At 37.6% G+C, this 27994-nt stretch overlaps 2 protein-coding genes across 14 annotated transcripts in view; one reads left to right on the top strand and one right to left on the bottom strand.

Annotated features, from left to right (window-relative positions):
• Positions 1-1309, bottom strand: part of MYOM1 (myomesin 1) — a 69256-nt gene extending 67947 nt beyond the window's left edge. For all 12 annotated transcript variants that reach the window (XM_026699348.2, XM_026699353.2, XM_026699350.2 and 9 more), the window contains exon 1: positions 1144-1309. The gene's annotated coding sequence lies outside the window, so the exon portion shown is untranslated. The remainder of the gene's footprint in view (positions 1-1143) is intronic.
• Positions 1310-9033: 7724 nt separating this feature from the next.
• On the top strand, positions 9034-18994 carry MYL12B (myosin light chain 12B). Of its 2 annotated transcripts, none has more exons than XM_026699357.2 (4): positions 9034-9118; positions 17208-17406; positions 17567-17728; positions 18487-18994. In XM_026699357.2, exons 2-4 carry the CDS (start codon positions 17223-17225, stop codon positions 18657-18659), a joined length of 519 nt encoding a protein of 172 aa, XP_026555142.1. In that variant the 5' UTR covers positions 9034-9118; positions 17208-17222; the 3' UTR covers positions 18660-18994. The 2 variants fall into 2 exon arrangements, with proteins under 2 accessions (XP_026555142.1, XP_026555141.1); XM_026699356.2 differs by lacking the exon at positions 9034-9118 and adding an exon at positions 16489-16656.
• Positions 18995-27994: the final 9000 nt, after the last annotated feature.

Raw genomic sequence — 27994 nt, 5'->3', positions numbered from 1 at the left:
AACCAATAGTCTCTTCTTATTCATTGTACTCTGGAGCTGAAGATTTATACAATTATAATTTTGTTCAAGAGCAGTGTATAAAATGTCATCCCACACATTTTTAAACCTCTTGATCTTCATTTTGTCAGTCTTACCTGCTTGTGGACCATTGCTTAAAAACACTGTTCACTCTACACATTGCCATCAGCTTTACAATATATAACAGGCTTGTGAGAAAGGATTTCAAAACATCTTTGTGTAATTTAGTGGACATTAAGTTAATTTTGCATGATGGCAAAAAAAGAACAACCCAAATATCGATAATATAATTCTTTAAATAATAGAAACTATCCAAGGAACAGATTCTCTGATTATAAACCTATCCAGTTGGAAGAAGGCCTTATGAAGATGTTCTGCTGGGGTGGCAATGTACATCCTTTTCTTACATTAATCCTGATTTGTGAAACATTCATTCTTGGGAGTTTCTTTAGTCTATTCTCTTTTAATTTTTTAGGAAAAATGTTGATATCTCTTTCACCAGCCTTTTACATATTAGATGTCTATTTTGATCTATGTAGGTGTTTCTGTAGGTGTCTCTGTTGTTAATTTTAGTATAGTAAAATTAATTTTTTAAAAAAGAGTGATTTTTTTTCCAATAAAGAAACAACTACTGGTTGACATAGTTACATTCACCAGAACATAGATAGAAAATATCAGTGCTAACAAGATACTATAAAACTTCTTATATTTGAATGGATGAAAGTAAAATGCTTTTGAAAAGTACACTAAAATCTCTGTGTAAGAGAATATTAGCACTTTGGTAATCAGAAAAAAATATTGAAATAAGTGTAGAGGATGTAGAGGATAATTGTTGCTCAGCTAATCTTTTTATTTTAGCCATTACATCAAATATGAAAAATAAATGAAAGATTTTAATAGCTAAATTAGTAAAATACTAAGATTTTTTTTATTATTTGGCTTTAAGATTCCTTTGGTTAGTTACCACAATTACCAGAAATTTCCCAGGCTACTGCTAAACTCATAATAATTGCACAAATGTAACAATTATCTGTGCAAGAGTTAGAAACGAAAGAAAAAGTGGCATTTTGTTCACAGTTTAACATACAAAGCAAATATGTTTGAGCAATATTTATATAAACTTACCAGAAGCCAGGTTCAGTATTACAGTATTTCAATCTTGTATGAGGATGAATGAGAGGAAGAGAGAAATCCAATTAAAGATCAGTGTAGCAAAGTGGAAGACAAGACTTGTGTTGAGGATGGGCTCCCAAGTCCAGAACAAAAATAATGCCAGCAGTCACTGGAATGTCAAAGCAACACTCACAACCTTTTAAGGCTGCAAAGGTTGTTAAAAATAGCAATAGCAAAGAGGCAGCTAGAACGCTCACAATCTTTCTGCCAATATATGATGACAGCAGCTTTAAGCTATAACTTTGCTGTCTCCAAATCATAACTAAATCCTTTCTGACAGCTTAGAAATGATATAAGTGTGGTTGTGCTACTTTTTAAATAAATAAATCTAATTTAGAAATGTGGTAGCACTAATACCCTCTCTCTAAAATAGAAGTCGATTTCAGCTAAATCAATTGATGACAAATATCTACATCCCCTTTTCCCATACAATGTTGGGAAATTGTGTTTTCACAAAGTTGCGGGATTCCTAGCTGTCTCAGAAAGCACCAATTAACTCTGAAGTTAAATCGATTTGACATGTGCATGAGGGAAGTTGCTGTGATCATTGTTTTTGCAGTGCTTCCTCAAGTTGACAGTGTGGATTCCCTCCTCATGCTGCTTCTTTTTTAAGATTCCCCCCTCCCCTCCTTCCCAAAACCAAGATGTCACAGTGCTTTGGTTACCCAAGTTCCTGCCACCCAACAGATGAGCAGCTTTGGCACTCCTCTAACAGTGATCGTGTTTTTTTTTTCCCCATCCCTTTTTCTTTCTTCATCCCTTACTGTATACAACTAAGCCTGCAGAGAGAAGAGCACGGATGGAAGTGGGGAGTTGGCTGCCTCCTGGTTTTGGCATTCTACTATTAGTTGGTTGGAAGAAAAGTTGGTCAGCACAAGAAGGAGAATGAAAGGACCACTGCTTGGTACTATGCAGTAGGGCAGAAATGAAAACTTCAGTGATGGTGGCTTACAGAACAGGGCTAAAATAGAGCCCTTACTAGCATTTTAATATATTTTTTTCAGTTGAAAGCTGAGGTTCACAGTATCTATTAAGATAAGGTTCCAAATTAAGAACATAGTGTCAAGAAAAATGATTTATTTAGGAATAAAAACAAATTAGGAGCCTTAAATCAAAGGTTGGCCAGTCTATTTAAATTTCAGCTATTTCCTGTTTTTTAAATTTTTGCCTCATAAGGATTTATTTTTTCTAACATGTCAAGTGCAAGACAGCTTGACAGTACCTCCTAACTTGAGATCTGGGACACATCGTCTGAAAGACAGATACATTGAAGTAGGATTGTAATTGTGATCATCTTCATCATCATCATCATCATCATCTTGAGTTTAACTATCTGATTAAATATGTCAGAGCACTATGCTGCAATGATAACTTATGACCACAACTTATGACCACAACTGTACAACTGGGTACAAAACTTAGGTTGCTAAGTGAGAAATTTGTTAAGTGAGTTTTGCCTCCATTCTACGACCTTTTTTTGTCCCATTTGTTAAGTGAACCATTGCAGTTGTCAAGTTAGAAACATGGTTGTTAAGTGAATCTGGCTTTCCCATTAAGTTTGTTTGTCAGAAGGTTGCAAAAGGGGATCATAAGACCACAGGGCTGCTGCAACTGTCATACATGTGAAAAATGTCATAAGTCACTTTTTTCAGTGCCGTTGCATCTTTGAACAATCACAAATAAACTGTTGTAAGTCAAGGACTACCTGTTTTCCAGTGGCTGGTCCAGCTAGTTTGTCCTGCTGGATTTTTTTTGTCCATGATTTTTTTTGTCCATGATTTTGCAGTTGATCCAACATTGTTTCAACACTGTCTCGTGAAATCAATGGACTACCCTAAGCCTGGAAGATCATGTTTCATTCAATCCTTATATCTCCAAGTAGGCGTTCTTTCAGTTTCTGCTCACTTGGCAAAGCATAATCTTCTTCCTTTCCCATCTCTTAGCCACATAATTGCAAAGCTTCCCTCTTCTTCTTTTTCTAAATTTTAGGCCCCTTTACAGTGGTCGGATTCAGCCAGTTCACACCACTTCGGGAGAACTGGTTGTTAACTTTCTGAGCAATTTGGTGAAATGGCTGTTGGAAGAAATCATTAGGCCGGAGAACTGGTTGTTAAATTATTTGAATCTGCTATAGTATAAAGCACTGCCCCTTTATACTATAAAATAGGAAGATTGCTACTTTATTTCTGTAAAGCTGAACTATCAGTTCTTCCTTATACAAAGTTTCCATGAATCTACAGAGGAATTTAAGAAAACAAAGAACAGTTTGTTCTGTAGTTGCTTTGATTATTGTAGCATAAGATCAGCAATGCTACATGAAGGGCAAAAGAGAAAGAGTTTGCTTTAATATTAATATGGGAAAGAGATGAGAAAGCAAAGGAAACCATAGGGACCAATGAAGAAATAAACATCCCTTAAAAGAAGCCACTAGGAGATCATTGCTTGCCTTTCCTGCATGGATGGAAAAGATGAAAGGACACATTGCATCTTTCCATATTGCATCCACCCATTGTCCATAGCCCCATATTCCATGGTACTCACTGCCCAAAACACCCAGCTACAAACCAGTAGCTCCTAGCTGCAGCATTCACACCCCAGAGCACCTCTCCACAGCTCCTGCTACACGTCACCACAGCATCTGCGCACATGTACACACTTATTTTATTTATTTATTTTTATTTTTGTCAATTGCTTACAAGATAATAGGTATAAGTAAACACATAGTTAAGAATACATGGATACATGTAAGAAATTTTTTTTAAAAACCCTGTGACCTACTGGACTGGTTGTCTGGGATTTCACCTCTTCCCACATTGCAGTCACATGAGGTTCTCGCTTAATGACCCACACTGTCCTGGGATTATGATGGCAACCAGGACTGCTGAGTTTGCTATCACTAGGTGATGCAATCACATGATATTACACTTTTATGACATCATTTAGTGACAATGGAAATTCCAATCCCAAATGTCATTGTAATCCAAGGATTACCTGTAGCTGAATGTCATTATTGGGCTTTTAGCAAAATAAACACTGATAAAAACTTGTGAATCCTGACTTAGCTAACCTTTTACATGAAAAAAACTTTTCTAATTAAAAAACAGTGGCATAATATAAGCAAGCATTAACTTCTTGTGTCATCTTTATTTCCATACAGTGTACTTTCCATCTCTTTGTGTTTCTATTTATATAGCTGACTTCAGTTTAATGAAGTTTCTTTTTGACAAATAATAATGTCTACTGTAATCTACAAATGAATATTTAAAACAGGAATCAAGATCCTTGAAATTTAATTAAATAACTACATATTTGGCCCTTCCTCTGTAATGGTAGAATACATACTAATAATCTCAATATAAAATATTTGGGAAGGCCTTAAAATTTTGCACAACTTGCAATAGGAATTTTAGAAATGTAGCATTTCAAAATATTAAGTACATATTTTTATATTTAGTAAAGACAAACATTTTGATCCAGGAAGGAGAATGTTTAAATTCATTAACAAAAAAATATTTGTTTTATTTAGAGGCCCACTCTTAGCATATTACGTATATGATTATAATCACAGATGAGATTTATAAAGATTCCTTCAATTGCTTTATTTGAATATTCTGTGAACCTATTTTCTTTTTAAAGGGTCATAGTTCCCTGTACACAAGTATAGCTCAGCACATGCTATTCATTCCAAAGTTTCTAGACCCCCTCAGGGAATTACTGTTTCATTATGATGCATCATTAGTTAAATATTTACATTTGTGGTTTTCAATCAACCTTCTCTCTGACTAAGAATTGTATCTGGGGAATATTACTGGTACTTGTTAATGCTGCCATTAATTAGAAGAGTTTTAGTGCGTGTGTGTGTGTGTGTGTGTGTGTGTGTGTGTGTGTGTTTAACAGGGCAGAATCCTATCTACATTTAACTTGAAAACAATTCCATGTAAAGATTTGCCTTATGGGCTGATATATGTAAAATCCCCTAATTTTCTTTCAAATAGTAAACCCAAAATAACTTCAAATATAGTTTTTAAAATGGTATTTTGCTCCCCAAAGTTACTTAAAATGATTGTCAACTTGTTGCCTGTCTTGTTGCCTGTTAGTGTTTATAGTGTTTGGATGACAGACTATCCAATGAAATCGTGAAGTCAACATGCTTGCTAACATGTAATTTATCTACATAGTAAAATTATTTTAATCATTATACACTTCAGAAAAATGCTCGTATCAAATTAGGTAATGATTTCACAGTCAAAGAAAGCAATTGAGATATCCAATGCTTTGTCACACTGTCTCTGGATTTAAACTTACTGATGGGCTAGTTTGGTGTGTTGGAATTTTGACAGAAAACTATGTGAATTATTCTTACAAAATAACTACTATGGGAAAGGAGGGCTTTGTTGCATCAACATTGAATAATTGAATAAAGTCATATATTTAAAGCCTTATAAAAGACTAGTAGGGTCAAGGCCAGTCTGATCTCCCCAGGATGATGTTCCAAAGGGCAAGATGAAAAAAGGGTCTCTTCCTAGACCATGACAGATGGCATTCCCTTGTAGACGGGACCTTTTCTGCTAGACCTAATGGGATATCCAGGGTAGAGAGACCATTCATCAAATGAATATGGAGGAACTTGACTGAGGCATGGTGGAAACGCTTAGGAAGATTCCCCCAACCCTACCCTTTATCATGTGAAATGGGAAACAGATCTTCAGGAAAAAGGAATACAGTATTATAACAATGTATTTAAGCTATGGTAGCTGAAGTGAAAATCTCTTAACAGTTATAAAGATAAAAGTTTCCCCTTGCCCAGTCATGTTTGCCTCTAAGGGGTGATACTCATCTCCGTTTCTTAGACAAGAAAATGAAGACACTTCCTTAGTTATGTGGCCAGCATGACTTTATGCCAAGGCACACAGAATGCCGTTATAGAACCATCAAAGTGGTACCTATTCATCTAGTCACGTTTGCATGCTTTCGAATTGCTAGGTTGGCAGGAGCTAGGGCAAGTAATGGGACCTTACCCTGTCATTCAGCACTCGGGTCTCAAACCTGGGCTATCAGCTTTCCAGCTTTGTCTTTAATTCCTTACCCATTGTACCCCACCTTTAAAGGTTATAATTATGAGGAATTCAAAGGAACAAAAAGGATTTTTTCTTGAACTGCGTTTATCCCTTAAATATTGGTAACATATGGTAAATATTGGTTAAGAATTATGATGAGATCTTTTATTTACTTTAAAATGTATGCTGGTTACAATCTTTGCCTACAATAACTATTATATCTAAAGTTAACTGTCATTGTAGAAATTCAATTAATATGAGTGCTTTGATGAGCAGGGCAAACAAAGCATGGGTCTGTCCCATGTTTATGGCCTCCTTATAGCTTTTGAGAATTTTTTTTAAGACCGTGTCTATTATTTTATCAACACTATTTTCTCATTACTGTTTGTCTTCATATGAATGCCTCAGTTTAAAACATTTCTTTTTCTAATTTTTCATTAATATTTAATTTGAATGATAAATTATAGTTTTGTTTCAATACCCAAAGAAGACACCTGTTTTCCTTAGCTAGCAAACTTCAAGGTTGAAAGGCTGAGAAATTATCAGCATATAATTTATTCCATTTGTAGCATATTTCCCCCTTTGTACTGGCAAGTCAGGCCATTGATTGTGGGGATCATACTGATGTCACACACTTTGATAACAGAATTCTCCAAGAATATAGGCAGATTTATTTATTTCCCACCTTTATCATTTTTTTACAAACAAGGCAGCAAACACGTTCAACACATCTTTCTCCTCCTATTTTGGTTTAAGATATTATTAAAAACATTGGATGTGATGTAATCATCCCGACAATCCTGGCTGTCACGTAAATTATGGCATAAGACACATACTATCAGAATAGGCAAAGAAAGACAGATGAAACCATAGGACATTATCTGACAGGTGAATCCATATTTCTAAGATAGAAAATACATGAATCATATATTAACTACAATGTGAAAAGATATAGAATAACCATAAAATGAGTGATTAGCAAAATCATAGGAAATTTTAGAGCCAAGTAGTATTAATCAAGAGTAGTCAGGCAAAGGCTCTATAATGGAAATGAGGTTAGAGAAAGATTGCTCTTAAACTTTTAGGGAATAAAATGACAAAAACATTTGGAAAAAAATGTATTGAAGAACTGTCTCCATTAAAAATTGAAGTATGACAGGCTGTCAAATAGCAAATCTCCAAGAACAGATAAAATAGCAACTGAATTGCTGGGAGATAAAGAAGCTATGAAAGTGTTAACAGCTCTATATTCAAAAATATAGAAGACAACCAGTGTGATGTAGTGGTTAAGGTTATGTGGTTGGCCTAGCAACCTACAGTAAAAACCTCTTTTAGACATACAATGGATGCATGGATGACTTCGGGCCAGCCCCTCTCTCTCAGTCCTGCCAATTTCACAGGGTTGTTGTTCTTGGGAAAGGAGGAGGAAAAAGGAGTATTAGGTGCATCCACCCAGAGTTGACCCTAAATATAGCAGGTAAAAAAAAAAAGACCATGTGATGCAAAAAAACAGGAGTTTGATGAGCATGCTTTTATTATACTGTACACCTACACATCTTATACCTGAGCTTTAAAAGAGAGACTCCTCATATATTAGGAGCCACAGATTTAGTTAGAATAGATGGATTGAGTTGGAAGGGACCTTCGAGGTCTTCTAGTCCAGCCCCCTGCTCAAGCAGGACAACATATAGCATTTCTGATAAGTGACTGTCTAGTGTCTAGACCTGGGGTGTCAACCTCGCATTGTCACAGCAGCAACAAGTGACGTATCGTGACTTTCCCCTCCTTCACTAAACTGGGCATGGGCATGGCCAGCGCATGACACATCCGTCCGAAGGGCCAGAAGTTTGATAGCCCTGGTGTAGACTCTTCTTAAAAACATCAAGTGATGGAGCACCCATGGCTTCTGGAGGCAAGCTGTTCCACTGGTTAATTGTCCTAGAAATAGTAACTAATAATTGGGGACAATAAGACAGGGATGGTAGGCACGAGGGTGCTCTTATGCGCGCCCCTTTACAGACCTCTTAGGAATGGGGTGATGTCAATAGAGGTTAGTTTGAGGGAAAAGAAGTGTTTGAGCAGGTGACAACAGAATCAGGTACTGAGTTCCAGGCATTGACCACTCTGTTGCTAAAATCGTATTTCCTGAAATCAAGTCTGGAGTGCTTTATGGGGCATCCCTTGGATCAAGCTTCCCGTACTGGGAACGAGTAAGTGGGAAGAACCGAGGGAACCTCCTAGAACCGAAGGAAGCGGGAGAGCTCAAAACCCCGCAAGAGGAGCTTCCCGCTCTGTTCAGACAAAGCTGCGCTCCCCTCCTCCTCCTCGAGAGTGCGACTTGAAACACGTCAGCGGGGCCTGCGCGAGCCTCCTGACGTCACCGGCGCCCTACCCACTACAGCTGAACAGGAAAAGAGTTTCAATTCCCTTACAAGGTCAACAGGCGCACTCGCGCATGCGCCCCCAAGTTCTCCTTCCCATTTTAGCCACACCCCGTCTCTTGGAATGCGGCGAGCCGATCGGACTGTACCAAATCAATAACAAAATAACGGAGGGAAGTGTTGGACCAGCCACTCCTTTCCTGTGGGATTTTTTGGGTTCCAGCACGTACCTGAACATTAGAAGAAAACAAAACCTGTAGTTGCCGTCTGCCTTATCAGTAGCAGGCTATGGTTGTTGTTTTTTTTACCGACTGCACCGTCTAATTAAAGATTTTGCTCCCACTTCCCTCCCCCCTCTTGGCGCCACTGTGGTTTCTCCCGCCGTCGCGCTCTCCGGAAGTGCCGGGGCTGTTCGTTTCCTCGCTTCGAACGGCCGCTCGTCTTTTGCCGCGATCCATCGGCACCGAATTTCTTCCGTCAAGGATCGAGGTGAGGGAAACACGGCGGCAGTTGGGCTGATGGGCAGATTCGTTGGCGAGAGGGAGCTGGAATAAAGGATGCGGAGGTGGGGGGGTGGGGGGGAAGAAAGGCTGGAGGTTCTCCCTGTGGTTCTCTTCCTTCCCTCCCTCCTCCTCTCCCTCCCCGCCCCTCCCGTTTTTTCCGTTCCCGTTGTCAAGTTCGGTTACTTTCCAACGGCTGGGCAGATCTCGATTCGGTGGTTCGGCGGCGAGTCCCGGGACTGGGTGGGCTGGCTGGAGAACAGGAAAAGGGGTTGGGAGCCTCACCGGTCACGGCCGATCTGCCGAAGCCTGCAAACCTCGGCCGATCTCCGGTCTGGGCCGGATTGTCCGGCGGAAGGCTGAGCCGTTGGTTTTACCTGGCCTCGACCGAAAGTGCGGGGTGGGGGAGAGAGGAGGGAGGCGAGAGGCAAAAGTTGAAGCCGTTTCTGAACGCTTTGAAGAGCCTGGTGGGTGGATTGGCTCCCCGTCCCCCCATCATCCGCAGCAGACCAGAGCTGGTTTAATTAAGAGCGATGGGAGCGATGGTAACTGGATCGGATAAAACGAGAAGCCTGGAAATATAAAGGAAATGTGAGGGGGGGGAAGGAATCCGCGAAGGCTGCTCTTGCCTTTTGCAATTTGGTGCTGTAAGGAAGCGGTTTGGAGCTGACCAATCTGTCCGGAGAAGGGGGTCCCCAAACATGGCCACTTGAAGACTTGTGGACTTCAACTCCCAGAATTCTCCAGCCAGCTGGAGAATTCTGGGAGTTGAAGTCCACAAGTCTTCAAGTGGCCATGTTTGGAAGCCTCTGGTCTGGAGGATGGAAATTTATGGGATAATTTCCTGAACCAAATACTTTCTGAAGTGCTTTGACTATTATTCTATTCTATTCTAATTCTTATTCTTATTATATTCTCCCCCGCCCCCAAAAATAAAAAATAATAAAAAAAGCAAAGCAGATTCGGTGCTGCTTGCTCTTCTGCTTGGCCGGATTTCCCAACAAACGGTATTGTGTAGTTGACGGTTTCCTCAAACCCGTCTTGCTATGAGATGGTGCCGATTTTTCTTTTCCTATCGAAAAGCCAAAGCCACATCTCTTGCTTTGGGGGCCAGATCTGTCAAATGCATCCGAAAGGCCTGATTCGCAGACCCCTTGGGATGCATGTTTTAGGTGAATTTACTCCAGCTATAGTTACAGAACTCCATAGTGTAAGTATAGTAGTAGGTGGATCCAACCAAAGCATTCAAAGCCCTCAATGCAGTGCAGAACCTACAATATCAGAGGAGATGTTAAGTTACACATAATTTTTGGTTAATGACTGTCCTGCTTAGTAACCATCCAAGCTTACAATGGTGCTGAAACAATAAGTTTATGACTTCAGATAGCCAGAACATCCATGGGATCACAGTTTGGGATGCTTAGCAATCAACTGTGTGAATTTATTTAATGCTTATAGCTTCCTGTTTGCAACCTGGGAAGCTGGCTTCTGACAAGCAGAGTGGGGAAACTGCAGGAAGTCGCAAGTTGTGGTCATGTAATATTGCGCTTAATGAGCCCAGCAGGACTGACATAAGTTGGGCTCAGTACTGCCTTTATTTTGTTAATTGGAATTTAAAAAATATTTCCTTTAATAGTCCTCTTACAGCTTTACAGGTTGGGGAGGATAACACTATAAGTCCCAGGTTCTCCTTCCAGTTTGGCAACTTGGGCTTGCTGGGAACTGTGGGATTTGCCATCCTACATCTAGCAGGCATTAGGTGGAAGAAGAAGTACTCTGTAAATTGCTACATAAATTAGTCTGTGTGGAGAACTCACGTGTGTACAGTACACTACCATGTACAGGTAGTCCTTGGCTAATGTCCCCAATTGACCCCAAAATTTATATTGCTAAATGGAATAGTTGTTGAGTGATTTCCTCCTGCCCCCATTTTATTTCGTTGCAATTGTTAAACTAGTAACATGGTTGTAAAGCAAATCTGGTTTCCCCATTGACTTTGCTTATCAGAAGGTTGCAAAAGGTGAGCTTGAGACACTGCAACTGTCATAAGTATGAGTCAATTGCCAATGTCTGAATTTTGATCACATGAACACGGGGTGCTACAGCAGTCATAAATGTGAAGAATGGTCATAAGTCACTTTTCAAGGTTGTCATAACTTCAAATGGTCACTAAACAAACTATTGTGAGTTGAGCACAGCTACTTTTATAGAATATGTTTCTCTGATCTGTTCTTTTAAGGAATGAATAACTAATAACACTTGAGAATTTGATTTGTTCCAAAACGAAGAGCTAAAATATGGTTTTTGTATTCAACTTGGGAACAGATACATCTTTCTCACTCATTGTGATCGTATGTGCATAGTATTTTCAAGCTCAGAAAAATGATAAAGTTGATCTGAATTAAAATTCATAGAATTTAGCACAGGAAGATGTTTATCGTTTCTGTGAGAAAATGACTGAAAAAAATAAGTCTGGAAAACCTTGGGCTCTGAAAATGTGCTGATGGTGGTGAGGAATTTGAACTATTTTCCCAGCCCTTTTAGCTCATTCTGCTTTGCACATTCCAAAGGAAGCCATGTTAAAAAAAGATTTGCACTCTGCTAGTTTCCAGTTACAGTACTGAAAGCTATGGCAAACCCAATTCTAAAAACATTTAAAAAAAAAATAGTTTCTAACAAAATAGCTGCTTCTGTATTCCAAACCCTAATCTCAAAGTCTGTATAGTGAACACAATCTAGAAAGACAGTAGATGGTTTCATGCCCACCTTACTCTGGAAAATAAAGTTTGGAATGAATACAGGTAGTTCTTGACTTACAACAGTTCATTTAGTGACCATTCAAAGTTACAACCTCACTGAAAAAAATGACTTATGTCCGTTTTTCACACTTACAAGGGTTGCAGCATCCCCATGGCCACATGATCAAAATTCAGGTGCTTTTGGCAACTGACTCATATTTATGGCGGTTGCAATGTCCCAGGGTCATGTGATCCTCTTTTGTGTCTTTCTTACAGGCAAAGTCAATGCAGAAGCTAGATTCGATTAACTTAACTACAGTGATTCACTGTTGCAAGAAAAGTCATAAAATGAAGCAAAATTCACTTAACAAATGTTTCACTTATGACCACAATTGATCCCAAAATTTATGTTGCTAAGTCGAGGATTACCTATACAGATTGTTTAGGTTTTGTTTTGTGCTATCCAGCACATTTTAGGGGAATGCTCATCTACGAAATCTAATGGCAGATCACTTAATGTTCGTAGACTTACCTACACTCAGAAGTTCTTACGTTTTAAGTATGCAAAGTAGGACAGGACTTGTATGAAATAAAAGGTTGTGAATATCTGTCCAAAGTCAGTGCTTCTCTCTTGTACCACCACTTTGAAAAAGGAATGCACACACTAGGCTTAAAATGCTGGTTGTTTTCAAGGAGGAGAAATCAGAAAACCATGTGGTAGAAATAGTATCGTTTTATTATAAGCCTCATTTTTATAAATCATACGTCAGTGCTTTTGACTCTAGGTTGCTGAAAAGATCTGTTCACTCAGAGAGGTATCAGTACTGTCATTAGGATTTGGGGGTTTTCAGAAACAAAAAATAATTTTAAAAGGAAAAATTGAGGAGAAAGGATATCACTAAAAGAGGCCAGTGAGGACTGAGCATTCTCATTTGGTATAAGCTAGACTGATTAAAGGAAATGGGGGGGAAGTGGTGACTGATGAATGTAATGGACACTTTTGAATCCTGAATAGAAGTATACTACATTACATTTACCTTCTAGAATTCTGATAATTTAAAATTGGCTAAAGTATTTGATGTATAAGAAGGGTTATTAATCCCCTGGCTATTAACAGATTAAGATACAGTACATTCTTACATCTTTGGTCAAGTGCAGGGGTGTCAAACTTGCAGCCCGTGGCCCGGATGCATCACACACTGGCCACACCCGGTTTAGCGGGAGAAAAACCCGCAATATATCACATGACAATGCAAGTTTGACACCCCGGGTCTAGTGCGTAAGGCATCAAGCTAGAAAGCAGGAGTTTGATTTCCACCTTAGTTATGAAACCCAGCTGAGTGACTTTGGGCCAGTCATTCTCTTTGAGCCCACTCCACTTCGCAGGGTTGCTGAAGTGGGGAAAATAGCAGGAGAATGGTGTGTTACGTATGTTTGCTGCCTTGAGTTATTGGTAAAATAATAAAGCTGGGATAGAAATAAAAATAAAAAAATATGTTTTACTACTTTCTTAGTTCTAAAATATTTGTGTTGGAGTTTTAGTTGCTTTAAGCAGCACGGAAAAGGGTTCCTAAATTTCCTAAAAGAAAAATGTTCCTTAAAGTTGTATATATAAAAAAAATAGGAACATTTATTTTTGTCTTCTGCCAGCTTTCTAATTTTAATTAATTTATATAGCCTCAATCATTATCAGATATTTAGAGGTCAGGATCCTCTGAAAATGGTGCCCTGAGTGACTGGAAGCTTTTTTTCCCCCCTCCCCTGCTGACTAATAGTGGATTTTGCTGCAAAAACTGTTTTTTGGGCAGCATGCTGCCCAGACTTTAATGGGAGCAACTAGGAACAACCCTAGATGACTTTCGGATGATGTAGTTACTTACCCTGTAATGAGAAATCTTAGTGGTTGAAGTTCATGGTCAGAATGGCGAGAGAGTGGAGTCCCCATCTTTTCCTATCACTTGTTCAGATTCTTAAGCTGTATCTTTGCTTTAACATCACTTTTTGAAACTCTTTTCTTTTGATTCTGACTTACATTTTAAATGCTTAACATCTGATTGAATGCTGAACTGCCTTGCTGGATTATAAACATAATTTTTAAAACTATTTTTACTTTTTTGGGAGGGAGTAATGAAATACTTTCGCTTTTGCCATATGGAATTTGATGGGGTGAAGATTTCTTTTCTAGTGATTGCAATCTGATGAACTCTGGATTCTTGCAGTAAGGAATTTGTATCTTACCAGTTTTTACAAGAACTTTGCTTTTTTACTGTACTTTATTTCTGAATATTTCTCTGGGGTTTTTTTTTAAGAGAGGAATTTTTCCCTTTGTCTCTTCTATTCATTCTCTATGGTGGGAAAAATTATTTCAGTCCTTCCTGCGGTTAGCCAGTGATGGAACAGACTATCCTTAAGAGGAAATGCCTATGTTCTTGGACTACATTAAAAATGAAAATAACAAAAGCCTTCTTGAAAGCCTTCAAAATAAGAATGCTTTTTAACTTACAAGCTGTCTTTGAAAATTTAGATAATAGGTTTAATAGCAACAACTATTTGTTGCTGTTTAATGTAGCAACAATTATAGATCAACTTAAAAGAGGATACTCAGGTGTAGTCAATCCAATGGATTGGAAATTAATTTGTTGCTAATAGGGTTGGAGGAACTTTGTTGGAAACAAAAGTTTGGTGAAGAAGTCTGAATGGGTGATGAATCCAGTCATGGTGGTTCAGTAATGAATTGGACTTTCTTAAGAAAATTCATGGACTTTTTTAAAAAAGCCTGCTGTGAAGATATTTACAACAGAGATCTATAACTTTGGGGAATGAAATGAAATTATATGGAAATACCCTACTTATAATTTTAAGGAAAAGTTATATTATCAAGAATCATTCAAGGATATTTGATCATGGGCAGATCAGAAACAATGACTGTAATGGATAAGCCTGAAATTGAAGCAGTTGCAGACTTTAAAATAGAATGATAGATTGTTAACAGAGTGGTTTTGAAGTTTGGCATTGGGCTTACCTATGAACTTTTTTTTTTTTTTACTGTAGATAAATGTTCGGTGAAATTGCTAGGGTAAATAGCTTATATATTGTAGACTATTTCACAAGGAGGGAAAACTGTTAGTGTTGAAATATATTAATATTTAACCGGGGGTGGTGGTGGTTGATTTTTATTCTTTTTTTTCTTTAATGCACTTTTTTGTTTGCTTTTTGTTCTGTTCTGTTCTAGTTTGTATTTTTAAATTTTACGTAAAAAATAAGATATTTGGAAGTTGTAAATTTCTAAGATTAAATTTATCTTAATTATAGTAACCAGACTTTACGTTTATGTTAAAAAGGAATTTTCATGATTTTCCAAAGTACTATTTGTAGTTCTTTATATAGCTGGTCCTCAACTTACTATCACAATTGAGGCCAACATTTCTGTTGCTAAGCAAAGCAGTTAATGATTTTTGCCCCATTTTATGACTTTTTTGCCATAGTTGTTAAGTGAATCATGTGATTGTTAAGTGAATCTGGCTTCCCTCATTGACTTTGCTGGTTGGTAACCAGATGGAAAGGTCACAAATGCTGATCACATGGCCCTGGAACAGTACAGCTGTTTTAAAAATATGCCAATTGCCATGCAACTGAATTTTGATCATGTGACCATGGGGTTGTAAATGTGAGAACTTGCCATAAATCACTTTTTTCAGTGCCATCGTAACGTTAAACAGTCATTAAACAAATGGTTGTAAGTTGACAACAATCTATAGCACAGGTGTCAAGTTTATGTCACATTGTTGTCATGTGACGTATTGTGACTTCCCCCCCTTTTGCCAAACGGGTTGTGCATGGCCAGCACGTGACACATCTGGCCCGCAGGCCATGAGTTTGATACCCCTGATCTATAGTGTGCTTATTCGTCATAAATTTTAAATATTTTTAAAAACTCTTGAATGTTTTTTTTAATTTGATGGTAGGGTGATTGTCCAGAGATTAGCTTATCACATGATCGGATTTCTAGTGTCAGTTCTTATAATAAAGTCCATTGCAGTTATTTTTAAATTATTTTTTCACATCAGTTTTTCCTCAGCTATTTTGACATTTATTTAGAAAATTTTTCCTGTATGCAGCATATGCTACTGTATGGTGCTGAATAAATAATATTTCAGCTAAATAAAACAGTAGTCTCCAGGATAATTGGAGCAGTAGGTGTGTGCAATTATGCCTGGAGAGATTTTATATCTAACTGTATATGGAAAAATATGAATATTTTTAATTCTAGTAATTTTGACTTAGATCATTTAATATCTGAAAGAAAATTGAAGGTACTTGAATGGAAGATTAATGAATTCAAGTTAATTTACATGAACCGAAGGGCAGATGAATTATATCTTAGATACTATAGCAAAGGTGATTGTAGAACCATTAAATATAGTATTTGAGAACTCCTAGAGAAATTACATATCCCAAAAGAAGAAAAGAAAGCAAATGACCAAATATTCGAAAAGAAAGAAAGGAGAAGAGAAGATTATTATGCTTGTTCTAGCTATGGAGTAATGAATGTTTGCTGGGTGACTTGTGCATGAGCTTATTTTTAGTCAGACAGTAATTTGGTTCTTATATGTCAGGGGACTGTTGTAATAGATGGAACACAAGTTTAAAATTGTGAAGTTAATCAGTGGATGATATCAGTATTACCTATTTATAGATCTTTCCTTTCAATATATAACCGCCAGCAGCATCTTTTCCTGCTGTCTGAAGTTTGACTAAACTATTGGGCTGTAATCTATTTTGAATCATGGTAAGGTTTTTCTCTAGTATATAAATTAACATAATTTTAATTATGGTTTAATTGTTAAATAGCTTTTAACATTTATTTTCTAATTCAGTTAGAAATTCAGCACTTTGATTTAACAGCAAAGGAATCAAAACATATTTTAGTGGGCTGCTGAAAACAGATTGATCTTCATTTATGAACTTGTTTTCAGTGGAAGGGTGAGCATTCCCAAATCTATACAGTTATAAGTTATCGGGTCTGTTAAATTGCAGTCTCTCTCCTGCTTTCTCAAAGTGTAAATAAAACAAGAATGTCACAGGGTATGTAAGTCTGAAGTTCAGGGAGTAACATGTCATTTAAATTTCATTTTTTAATATTTGAATACAACAGGTTGGCTTTTTCTTCACACTATTTTTGTTTTCCTCTCATGCTTTTACAGTGAAGAGTTCTCCGTTTAGAACAAATTGTAACTGTGGTGGTGGTGAATTGTTAAATTAAGCTAAACAGCCTTGAAGATAGATTGTTGCTTCTTTTCTCTACTGTTCTTTACTTCAGTGACTTTTTTTGTCTCCTAGAGTCTAGCAGCCAACATGTCAAGCAAAAGAGCAAAGACAAAGACCACTAAGAAGCGCCCTCAGCGTGCTACGTCCAATGTATTTGCTATGTTTGATCAGTCACAGATACAAGAATTTAAAGAGGCATTCAATATGATTGATCAAAACAGAGATGGTTTTATTGACAAAGAAGATCTGCATGATATGCTTGCTTCACTTGGTAATCACTTTTTCTATTTTACTTCAGTTATGTCTCTTCTAGCAAATTTGCTCCCCCGTTTAAGTGTAAGGAATGTTTATCTAATACTTTAGAGCTGCGCCTTGAAATATAACCCTCCAACTATTGATGTGGCTCAATTTTAAATGTTAATTGATTGTAGGGAAAAATCCAACTGATGAATATCTAGATGCCATGATGAATGAGGCTCCAGGACCCATAAACTTCACTATGTTTCTCACAATGTTTGGTGAAAAATTAAATGGTACTGATCCAGAAGATGTAATCAGGAACGCCTTTGCATGTTTTGATGAAGAAGCAACAGGTAAGAAGCTACCAAGTATCAGAAATAATTTCATAGCTTTTGACTACAAATATATAATCTTGGTTACTTATGTGTAAAACTGTATACAAGTTCAAGGCAAAAGAATGAAACACCTTCCAACACAATGGCAAAATAGGTTGTTAAAAAGCAAAGCTGTGACATTTAATTTTTAAAACCTCAAAAATTAGGGATATTTTCTGCAAAGGAATGGTTTGGTATGGATTATTCTAAAAATGGAAACTTTTCTCATTTGGGGAAGAAATCATTTGGTTTCACAATCAGAATTAGACATTTCTGATCCTTGCTTCTCTGATGTGTTCAGCTGCTTGATAATGATACCATAGCATCATTTACACTTTATTATTTCCAGTAGCCTAGGCCATTTACTAAAATAGTTTTATTTAAGATCTTAGTCCTAACTTTAATTTGTTATCAGCCATAACTGACATACTCAAATTCTATAAGACTTCATACTTCAGACTTGAATCCACAAAGACTTCAAGACTTCAGACTTGAATCCACAAAGTTTATGTAGAGTAGAAAAAATGCTATTTAGTAGCAATTATTTGCTAAATAACTACAATCATTTTATTTGTTCATGTAATCACTTATTTCCTAAAGTATAAATAACTGCTGAATCAGTAAAAATTTAAAAGCACTCAGAGCCCTTTGTTTAATTTTTGCATTTTTGTGTATAATACGTTATACTAAAATTTCTTGTATTAAAATTCTGTCTTGAAATCTTTTCACATTTCTAGGCTTCATTCAGGAAGACTACTTGAGAGAATTGTTGACAACAATGGGAGACAGGTTTACAGATGAAGAAGTTGATGAGCTGTTCAGAGAGGCACCAATTGATAAAAAGGGCAATTTCAATTACATTGAGTTCACACGCATCCTGAAACATGGAGCAAAAGACAAAGACGACTAAAACAGAACTCTTGCTTCTGCATTGCTCTTTAGATCTCATGGTTATCTTCAAGGGGGATTTTTCCTGGTAGAACCTGTTGCATGCAGCTAGCTTTACAGCTTTTACCTATCTCGATGTATTTATCTATACAAGGCCATTCTGGCACACCTTGCACCAGTTTAATAAGGCCAGCAATGGAAATTGTAATTTTGGTGAATTTGGAGGTTGAGACCAATGAGTTTGAAGGCCCAGGAAAAATAATCTCTGTTTTTCTGGTTTAGCTGGATTTTTACATTTTGTAATAATGCCATTTTGAAATAAGATTGCTATATCAATAAAATACCTCAAATGCTAAATTGTGAAGTATAAGATTTTATTAAGAGTTGATAATCCAAACATCATGATTTCTCTAAAGAAGAATAGGAAAATGATCTTATGAAAAACGAATATCACTGTATCATTACTTCATGTAGACTCAACTGTGTACTATTGTACTTTTAATTTTTTTTCAGGATAAATATCCTGCACATATATTTGCTGAGTAGATTGGCCTAGAGAGCCATGACATTACTACTTCCATGGATCTTCAGTTTTTATCTACCTTTGTTCAATTCATTATTCTTACGAAGCTTTCATGTTTTATTTTTACGTAGATGAGAATTTATAGATCATACTATTCTGGATTCATGAACATGAACATGAATCCAGAATACTATGAATATGAACATGAACACTTTTTCTCAGTGTGTCACTGGACAATAGAGTCAGAAAAAATGAACTAGGCGTTTAAAAAAGCATAATGCTTTGATTTCTTCCCTAGCTAGTTATAAGTGCTTCTGTTATACTGATCTTTTCCCTCCTTTTCAGTATTAGCAATAGCTCCTCTAAGCTTCTGCTTTTGAGAATTTTGGTATGTGCTGATGTCCAGCCAGGAATGCAGAAGCACCACTTATCTATTCTGTTTTATAACCTGCTTTAGAGTGCTGTTCTATCAACTAGAACAGGGGTGTCAAACTTGCAGCATCACGTCATGTGATGTATTTGTGACTTTTTTCCCCTTTGCTAAAACAGAGGTGGACTTGGCCAGCGTGTGATGATCTGGTCCATGGGCCGTGAGTTTGACACCCCTGAGCCAGAATAATGCACCCAAAAATAATTTCTATTTTTTTCTAAGGACTGGTATCCATTTTAGTGACACCTTGGAACTTTTAATATTCACACAACCTTTTAGTCACCAGGCTTGGCATTAAGTATTGGCTATAAGTTGGCTAGAAATCACAACACCTCAAATACTGTATGTAAGTTTATTGATAAATTGAAAAAATACAATTGAAAATATGTGGTATACTGATTCTCATTTCTCATACTTGCCTCACCTAAATATATCTTAAATAACTCCAGGGTCCTTTTGCTGAAAAAAAGTGTAAATTTGGGAGATAGTGTAGCTATAAATTCAAAGAAATGGATAAATTATTTGGACTAACGGTTAAGATACTGGGATAGGAATGAAGAGACCTAAATTTTAGTCTACTATTGACCATGGAAACTAGGTGACTTATCCAGTCATTCTGAGTCCAGCCAACCTGCCAGGATCATCACTGAATAGAAAAATAAGAAGGAAGCATCAGGTATAGGATAGTACTCTTCAAATTGGAATACAGCAATACCGTTAATCATGCTATCTCTGGCCACCCCTCAGTAATCTGATGGTGGCAGATCTTTTATTGCTTTTTCTACAGATTGTCAATCTCTTAAAAGTTTTTAAAATATTGAGAAGCTAATAGTGTGAAGCAGAGTTAATTCCTGATTTCAAGAATTTCTCACACTAGTATTTTTAAACTTGATAAATAAGGTATGCTCAGCTTCAGATCTGACTACAATATGATTTGGCTATTATAAGTTATCTCTATGATTACCAGATGTTAAATGCAGAAGAACAAGGTTCAAATTACACTTTTACTCTGAAGTTTGAGTTGAGGTTTTCCTGTCATGTATAGAGATGGTTTATATGCAAAGCCCTGCATTGTGTTTTAAGGGCAGTGATACATATCATGGCGTACTTAAGATTAACACAAGTATTTGATCATAATTTTTTGCTTGGGAGATCCTAATTTGACAGTTGCATGATGTTAAAACAGACATCAAACAATAGATGCATCCCTGAGCACACAGAAGGCACAAATAAAACAAATTTACAAAGCTCTTAATATTTGCAATACTACCTTTCAGGCCATCCAGATGAGAAGCTGATATTCTTAAAGTTGGGCCATGTTAGACATCATATCTAAATACATTTTTAAGCGGCAGTATGATCTTGCATATCCAAACAATGTGGATTAAGGAAAACAGTCATTTTTCTTTCTAATGTTATCAGCTTCCCCAGAATTTTGGGTTCCTGTAGGAAAGAAAATGTGAATGCATGAAATCTATAAAATGTGTGTGGGGGGTGTCGGGGGGCTTTTACAGCCAATCTTATTTCCTAATGACATAGATATTACTTGATTCCAAGTACAAGCCTCTTTTAACACTTCATTGTTATGCAGCAGGTAATTGTGAAGGGTGGGAACAGAAACTGAAGCTGAAAAATATATCTTTTGGGAGATTTACAGCTTTATCACAAAAATTTGAAGTGGGCTGTTACCACTAAGAGAGACAACTGCCTCAAAAGGATAAGCTTCATTGCAATTAAATTGGTGGATTGTCTTTGCTCAGGAGAAGTTCCAGGGAAACACTGCTATTTTGTTGAAAAGCAGAGATTTCCTCATTATTCCTTCCAAAATGTGTTAATATACAGTTATTCCTCATAATTTGAGAGTGAAAATGAGGCCCAAATTGACAGAAATCTCTGAGATCAGAAATGTTCTTTCATTTCCCTTAAAACTAAAATTTCCTATAATTATTATGTAATATAGTAAAAATGGCTATCTTTTTCCTGATCTGTCTAGAAATCCATCTAGTCTATATTTATTGGGTATTGAGTTTTATATATAACTTTAAACAGCCTGTTTCCTTGCAAAATTATTGTGCCATACCTTCTATAATTCCCAGCCAGTTAGGTGAGAGTTCTGGGAGGTATTGTTCAATGTATCTGGCAGTCATTGTAAGTGATAACCTAGCATGTTCACAAACAAAGCCTAACTTTCACAAGGTTGATAATCTGCAATCATTAGCCACCATCAAGCAGACAAAAGAAAACATACTTGCTTTGTAATTCTTTTACAGCTTCTATTCAATTTGGTTAGGCAAGTCAGGCCCTGACAACAGTGCAGGCAGACAAGTTGTGTAGGCATGCATGAAGGATTACATATGAATAGGCTGACAGAATAAAGAGAAGTTATTTTTGAAAAGGAAATGCATGCTTGTCAGCACAAGTTATGACAATCTGTTTTTGGATGAAAGGTTGTTAGTCTAAGTAGAGTTTATTCACTCAGAATCATTCCACCAGGTGGCACTGTATAAATACAGCGATGCCAGAGGCTTATGGTTCTTTCTGTATTATCATCAAAATAGGTCTTGTTTTATTACTTTTCTCATCTGTATAGTTTCTTTATATCAACTAAAGAACTGCTTAATTTGTATTTGGAAAAAGAAAAACTTGTTAACTTGAATGTTGACCACATACAGTATTAATGCATACATTCCCTAGGCAGCTGTGAAAAATAATTTGGATCCATCAATCTAACCGTCCTACAAGCTTTATGACGAACTTATCCTTAGCTTTGACTAAATATGTGCTTTGCTGGGAAGAATTCACTATAATATGTGCTGGGTTTCACCAGACAAAAATGTTTGTTTCTCCATATGAAGACTCATTGACTTCAGGAGTATGGGAAAATAATTATCATCTAAGAATTCCTTATTATCCAGGAATACTGTATTTTCCTAGACATGAGTAAAAAAAAAGCTCATAATCTCAAATAGAATATTTTATTTCTGCAAATATCCAGTGTTATCACTTCTATTATACCTGTAGGATGTAACAATAAAATGTAAATTTATAAAAATAAATCATAAATATCAGTAAAATGTAAACTACCAAAGTTAGGACATACATAAAAAAGGTCCAGAGCTTTAATTGTTTTTTTGATCTTAGCTTTTTTTATTTTTCTTTTGAAAATTTTATTTGGGTTTTCACAAAAACAAAATACAAATAAAACATCTTTTTTGAAAATAGCATGGTCCCAGGTTATCACTTCTTCATACAGACACAAAACTCAATTTCATGCTCATTTTTATATTCTATTCCATATCTTATTACCATTTTATATTTTGTACATAATTTTTTTCCTCTTTTAATTTTCTCAACTTTCTTTTAATTATCTCAAATCATTATATTTATACTTTTGTCTGTCCTGTTACAATTTCACATTATCTTTTCTTATTAAGCAAATTTTTCCCTGTAGTTACCAATTAGAGTATGACACCTTTATATCCTTTAATTTTATCCATTCAAGCTCTTATTTAAGCTTCAATGTATAGCTTTAAGATTATAGCGTTCAATATATTACATAACTTCCAATCAAATTCTGCTTGGTACATTCTTAAAATAGACACTATATTCTTAAAAAGAAAAAAATTATATATATATGTAAATAAAACACATTCCATTCCAATTCAATTCTATCATTAATATGCATTAAAATCTTAACATCTTTAACATTTCTTTTCAATTGAATATCATACTTCCTTGGGAACACTTATAAACTTTCCATAGTTAATTCTTTTTTCTTCATATTTCTCACTTATATTTTTATAAATCATTACTAATAATTAAAAATGTTCCCTTTTAATTATCTCAATCATTTTAATTCATTTATTAACAAACATCCCACTGCATTACAATAAATATTTTATCCATCATATTTCCTAAAATTATTTCTATTTGTAATATAACAATGTTATCTAATGTACCTTTGCAGAATCCCCTTTAAAATTAAATTTTCACTCATTATCTCTAAACAAACTTATGGTTACCAGTTATATGGTTACCAGATATAATCCTTATATCTTTTCCCTGTTTCTCCATTTCTTGTTTCTGTCTTTACAACTTCTTTTCCTTGCCTTCATCCCCCTCTTCTTCTCCCTCCCCTTTTTACCCCCTCGTCTCTCTACTTCTAACTCTCTCATCTGTAATCCCGTTCTGTTGCTTTCTAATATTATACTTATCTTTCAAATTGTTCTTTTTGATTGTTTTTTCTAATCTTAAAACTTTCACTCTCTTTCCCCCCTTTTCTTTTTCCCCCCACTTAAAATTATTTGATCATTAAAGATGGCTTCTTCTTTGTCCCAATCTTCTTGTTCTGCAAGTTTTTCTTGTTGCTTCTCATAGTTCCAGATCTCCATTTCTAAGAATTGAAACATGAAGCCAAAAGAACCTCTCCCTTCTTCTGCGTCGTCTTTCCATTTTTTAAGTTCCGTTTTCAGTTCTTCTAAGAGTGATACCATTTTAAAAACTTTTAAACAACCACCCAGTTAATTTTAGTCATCTAGATGCAAAAACCCCAAATCACCAAGAAATCCAAATAATCCAAGGCTGTTTCTACTTGCTTCTTTTTTCCACTTTCTCTTCCTGGGGTTCTATTATTTTGTTACCAAGTTTCCATTAAAATGTGTCCTTGAGGAATCTTGTTAAAATTTCACTGTAAGTTCCTTTTAATTACAGTTCCATTCCTTAATTCCAGGCAGTCTCTTCCATTTTTCCAGATCCTGCCCTTCTATTCTTTTTTTTTCTCCTTTCCAGCTTTTAAAAACTTTTAAATGTCCAGAAATCTTTATTATCCTTTTGACTTTTATTTTCAGCTTAGATGCCTATTAATGTCAAAGTGGGTTTTTTTTCAGTTTCTTGCTTAAGTCTCTTAGCTGTCAGTATAAGGAAGGGAAGGAAAAAAAACTAAGCCTTTTCCCTTCTCTCTCTCCTTCGCAGCTTCAAAATCTTCTTTGGGAACAATGTTAAGTTTAAATTCCAGGGTACCTTATTTGTTGCTTTTGCTGTTTGACCCAGTCAACCAAAACTTTCTCTTCTTATCTTCCTCCTGCACATTCTTTTCCGGTCGAATTTCTCTTTGCGGTGGCCATTTCTGACCAACGCTACAACCGCCTTCACGAAAGGGAGTAATGGCCTGCTGGGGAGGAGAGATGCAGTTCTCCTCAACCCTGCAGGCAGTCTCCTCCCTCTTCACCACCTCTACGGGGTAGCTTAGCCCCGAAACCAGTTGGCTCGGGGCGCTCCAGCGGCGAGCACGGATTGAAGCCTCGGAGAGATGAGGCTTCGGTCTGTCACCGAAGAAGCTCAAACCGGAAGTCTGATCTTAGCTTTTTAATCTCATTGCCGATGCCCCTACTTTAGATGTTAGGTTTGTGGATTTAGGCCTTAAACTTTAGTATCTACATTTATTATCTGCATCTTGTAACAATTTTTTTTTTCATATTTATTTAGGAATACCACTGAATTTCCTGCTCTTGGTCATGTTTAGTACTTTTGAATTTTATCTGAAACACACCATACATTGTGAGGATAAAAGGTACACCAAAATAATGTTGAGTTTCTTGGAATATTTAGACTTTAAGCTATTTTCCTACATAATGTAGCACAATCAACATATATGCAGATTTCTCTCATCTTGAAAGAGAATCAGGACTCCATTTATAACTTCAACTTCAATGGAATTTACAGTACATTTTGAATAGGCAAAAAGTATAGCCCTATGTATTTATTACTCTAGTGAGTTTGGATTCCTGTAAAATCCCATGAATGATACACTGATATTGTAGTCTGGAAGCATCCAGTGATGGAATCTCTGGATCTCATCCCTTTTATTTTTAAATTACTGGGTGGAACCTTATATTTTTATATCTGATCTAGATTGCCATTCCATTAAATAAACAAACCCTGTTCAATGGTGTACTGATGTGCAAACATCTCAGAAATGGAGTGCCCTTTTCATTAAAAGGGCTGTTTCCACCTGCTAGGGTACTTGTGCTTTGCGGTGCTGGATATAATTTTTTGATTGTAATTTATTTAAGTAATGCTCCACATAAAATCTATTAAAAGGATTGAGAGGGAAGAACAAGCTCAAGCATTCACCTCCTCTCAGCCTTTTCCAGGAAAGCAGAACCTGCTAGTTCACACAACAGCAGTCTTTTGGGATCAGCTAGCTTGCTGCAACTAATGCCTTCTGTAACTAATGCCCTTTTGCCTTCTGACATACTTCCAAATGTCCGTGGCATGGAAGTGTTTTCAGAAGGGTACAGTTCCAAATGTGCGTGCAGGCTGTGTAGGATCCAACAGGCCAAACTTTAGCAAAGGGAAGTACAGGTAGTGTTGCCCCATTTTATGACTTTTCTTACCACAAGTGAATCACTGTAGTTGTTAAATTAGTAACACAGTTGTTAAGTGAATCTGGTTTCCCCATTGATTTTGCTGTCAGAAAGTTGCATAAAAGTGATCACATCATCTCACTGCAACCCACACAAATGCCAGTCAGTTGTCAAGCATCCAAATGTAAATCACGTGACCACCAGGATGCTGCAATGATCATTGGTGTGATAAACGGCCCCTTTTTTCAGTGCCCTTGTAACACCGAACTGTCATTAAGCGAACTGTTGTAAGTCAAGCACACCCTTCCTGGCCTCGAGCTGCTTCATGCCAACATTTAGGGCAATGGATCAGTGCAGCCGAGAGGCGATCCCCTGCTTCCCCGAACAAGGAAGCGAGCCTCAGAGGAAGATGGAAAAAGTCAGGCCAGCTGGGATTTCCTCCAAAAGCCGCCGCGTTTCCGCATCGTCAGACACCCGCACTGGCTGCGAGCGAAACTGTCAGGATGGCAAAGCAACCGCTTGGCGACGCTTGGATGCGCTCAGCCCGGATGTGAGGTGTCCCTGACTCAGCTTCGGTCACCAATTGCGGCTCGTCGGCGAAAGCGACCCCCGGGCTGCAGGCAAGAAGCTTCGGGGGTTTCTGCGCTATAAGGATCGAGAGCCTGGCCGCCCTTTCGCAAGCGCAAGTCCAGCGCCGCAAGAGAGCCTTGCAGGGGAGAGAGAGAGAGAGAGAGAGAGACGCGCACTGCGAGAAAAGGCTGGTGCCTTGTTTACAGTCTGATTTCCGAGGAACGAAACACAAGACTCGATCGTTGGAAGAACGGGGGTCGACAGAGTTTTTAGGTCTCTTCTGAAAGGCAGAAGAAGGCTGGGGCCACATGTCGTCATTCTTACTTATAGTATGCCTCCTCGGAAGTCCTTTCAAGTGCTGCGGATCAGCTGGGGGAATCCCGTCATTAACGATCACACGGCAAATCCCTAAAAGCTGCTCAGAAACATAGAAGGGCAGGCGTATTTATTCCTTGGGACCGATATGCAAATGAACTTGAGAAGGGGTGGTGGTTTTTTTGTTCGTTTGTTTAAACGGATCAACCGGGGTGGGTGGGGGGTAACGCTTGGAAGATTAGCGCTTTAGCGCGATCCTCCTACCCAGCCCCGGTTTGCCATACTGTAATCTTAACTCCATGAACTGGCGCGCTGCTAAGTTATTTAAAGAAAACGACGAGGCTCTGGTGGCAACGTGGTTATTCACCTTTGTATAGCGAGGACCCGAGAACAAGCGCGTAAAAACAGGATTCTTCCCGGAGCGCCTATTCCCCCACCCCACTCCCGCTCCCTTCCGGAAGTTGAACCACGTGGCCTCTGAAGGCCCCGTTTGTCTGCAGCTCAGTCAGCTGGTGGTTGAGTGGCTGGGAGACGCGGCTTGTTTGACTGAGTTACGCCGTGCGCTTCTCGGTTGCGATAATTACTGCATGACATTCACATTTAGTCATGATGAATGTGCTCGTTAAAATCCAGGCTAGGTGACGGGCTGGCGCTTAATCAAGAGGGTGCTTTTCCATCCCAGATGAGAAGCGTCTTCTTTACGGGAAGGAAAAGAAGACTTTTCTCCGTCCCTGAAGGCCCACGCATTGCAGCTCCGGCCATCTGAAGTGCGGGGGCCGGCGGGTCTCATTCGGCTACAGTCGGATCCGTCCCAGGAACGCTGCTAGGATAGCGTCGAGGAAAACAAACGCGTCACGCACGTGTTTATTCCACGGAGATGAATGAAAGCCTTCAGACGGAAAACTGAGAGGTCACGGGGGTCGGACATCCGCCCCCCTTAAATGAACACGTGCAAAATATACGGAACTCGTTTCATTAGTAGAAGCGGAGTGGTGGGAAAGTAGCGTAACTTCGGGATCGGCCAACTTCCCTCCGTGTAAATTGGAACTGACGTAATGTTTGTTTTTAGTTTCCCTCCAACTCACAGCCTGAACAGACGGAAGAAACCGCGCCGTTCCAGGCAACTCTCTTGATTCTCGCGTTACTTAAACTCG

The sequence above is a fragment of the Pseudonaja textilis genome, chromosome 3, assembly GCF_049901715.1.
Source record: "Pseudonaja textilis isolate UNSWEBS1 chromosome 3, rPseTex1.2, whole genome shotgun sequence".
Classification (NCBI taxonomy): Eukaryota; Metazoa; Chordata; class Lepidosauria; order Squamata; family Elapidae; genus Pseudonaja; species Pseudonaja textilis.
The sequence above is the reverse complement of the archived record's forward strand: the minus strand, read 5'-3'. Positions and strand labels throughout refer to the sequence as shown.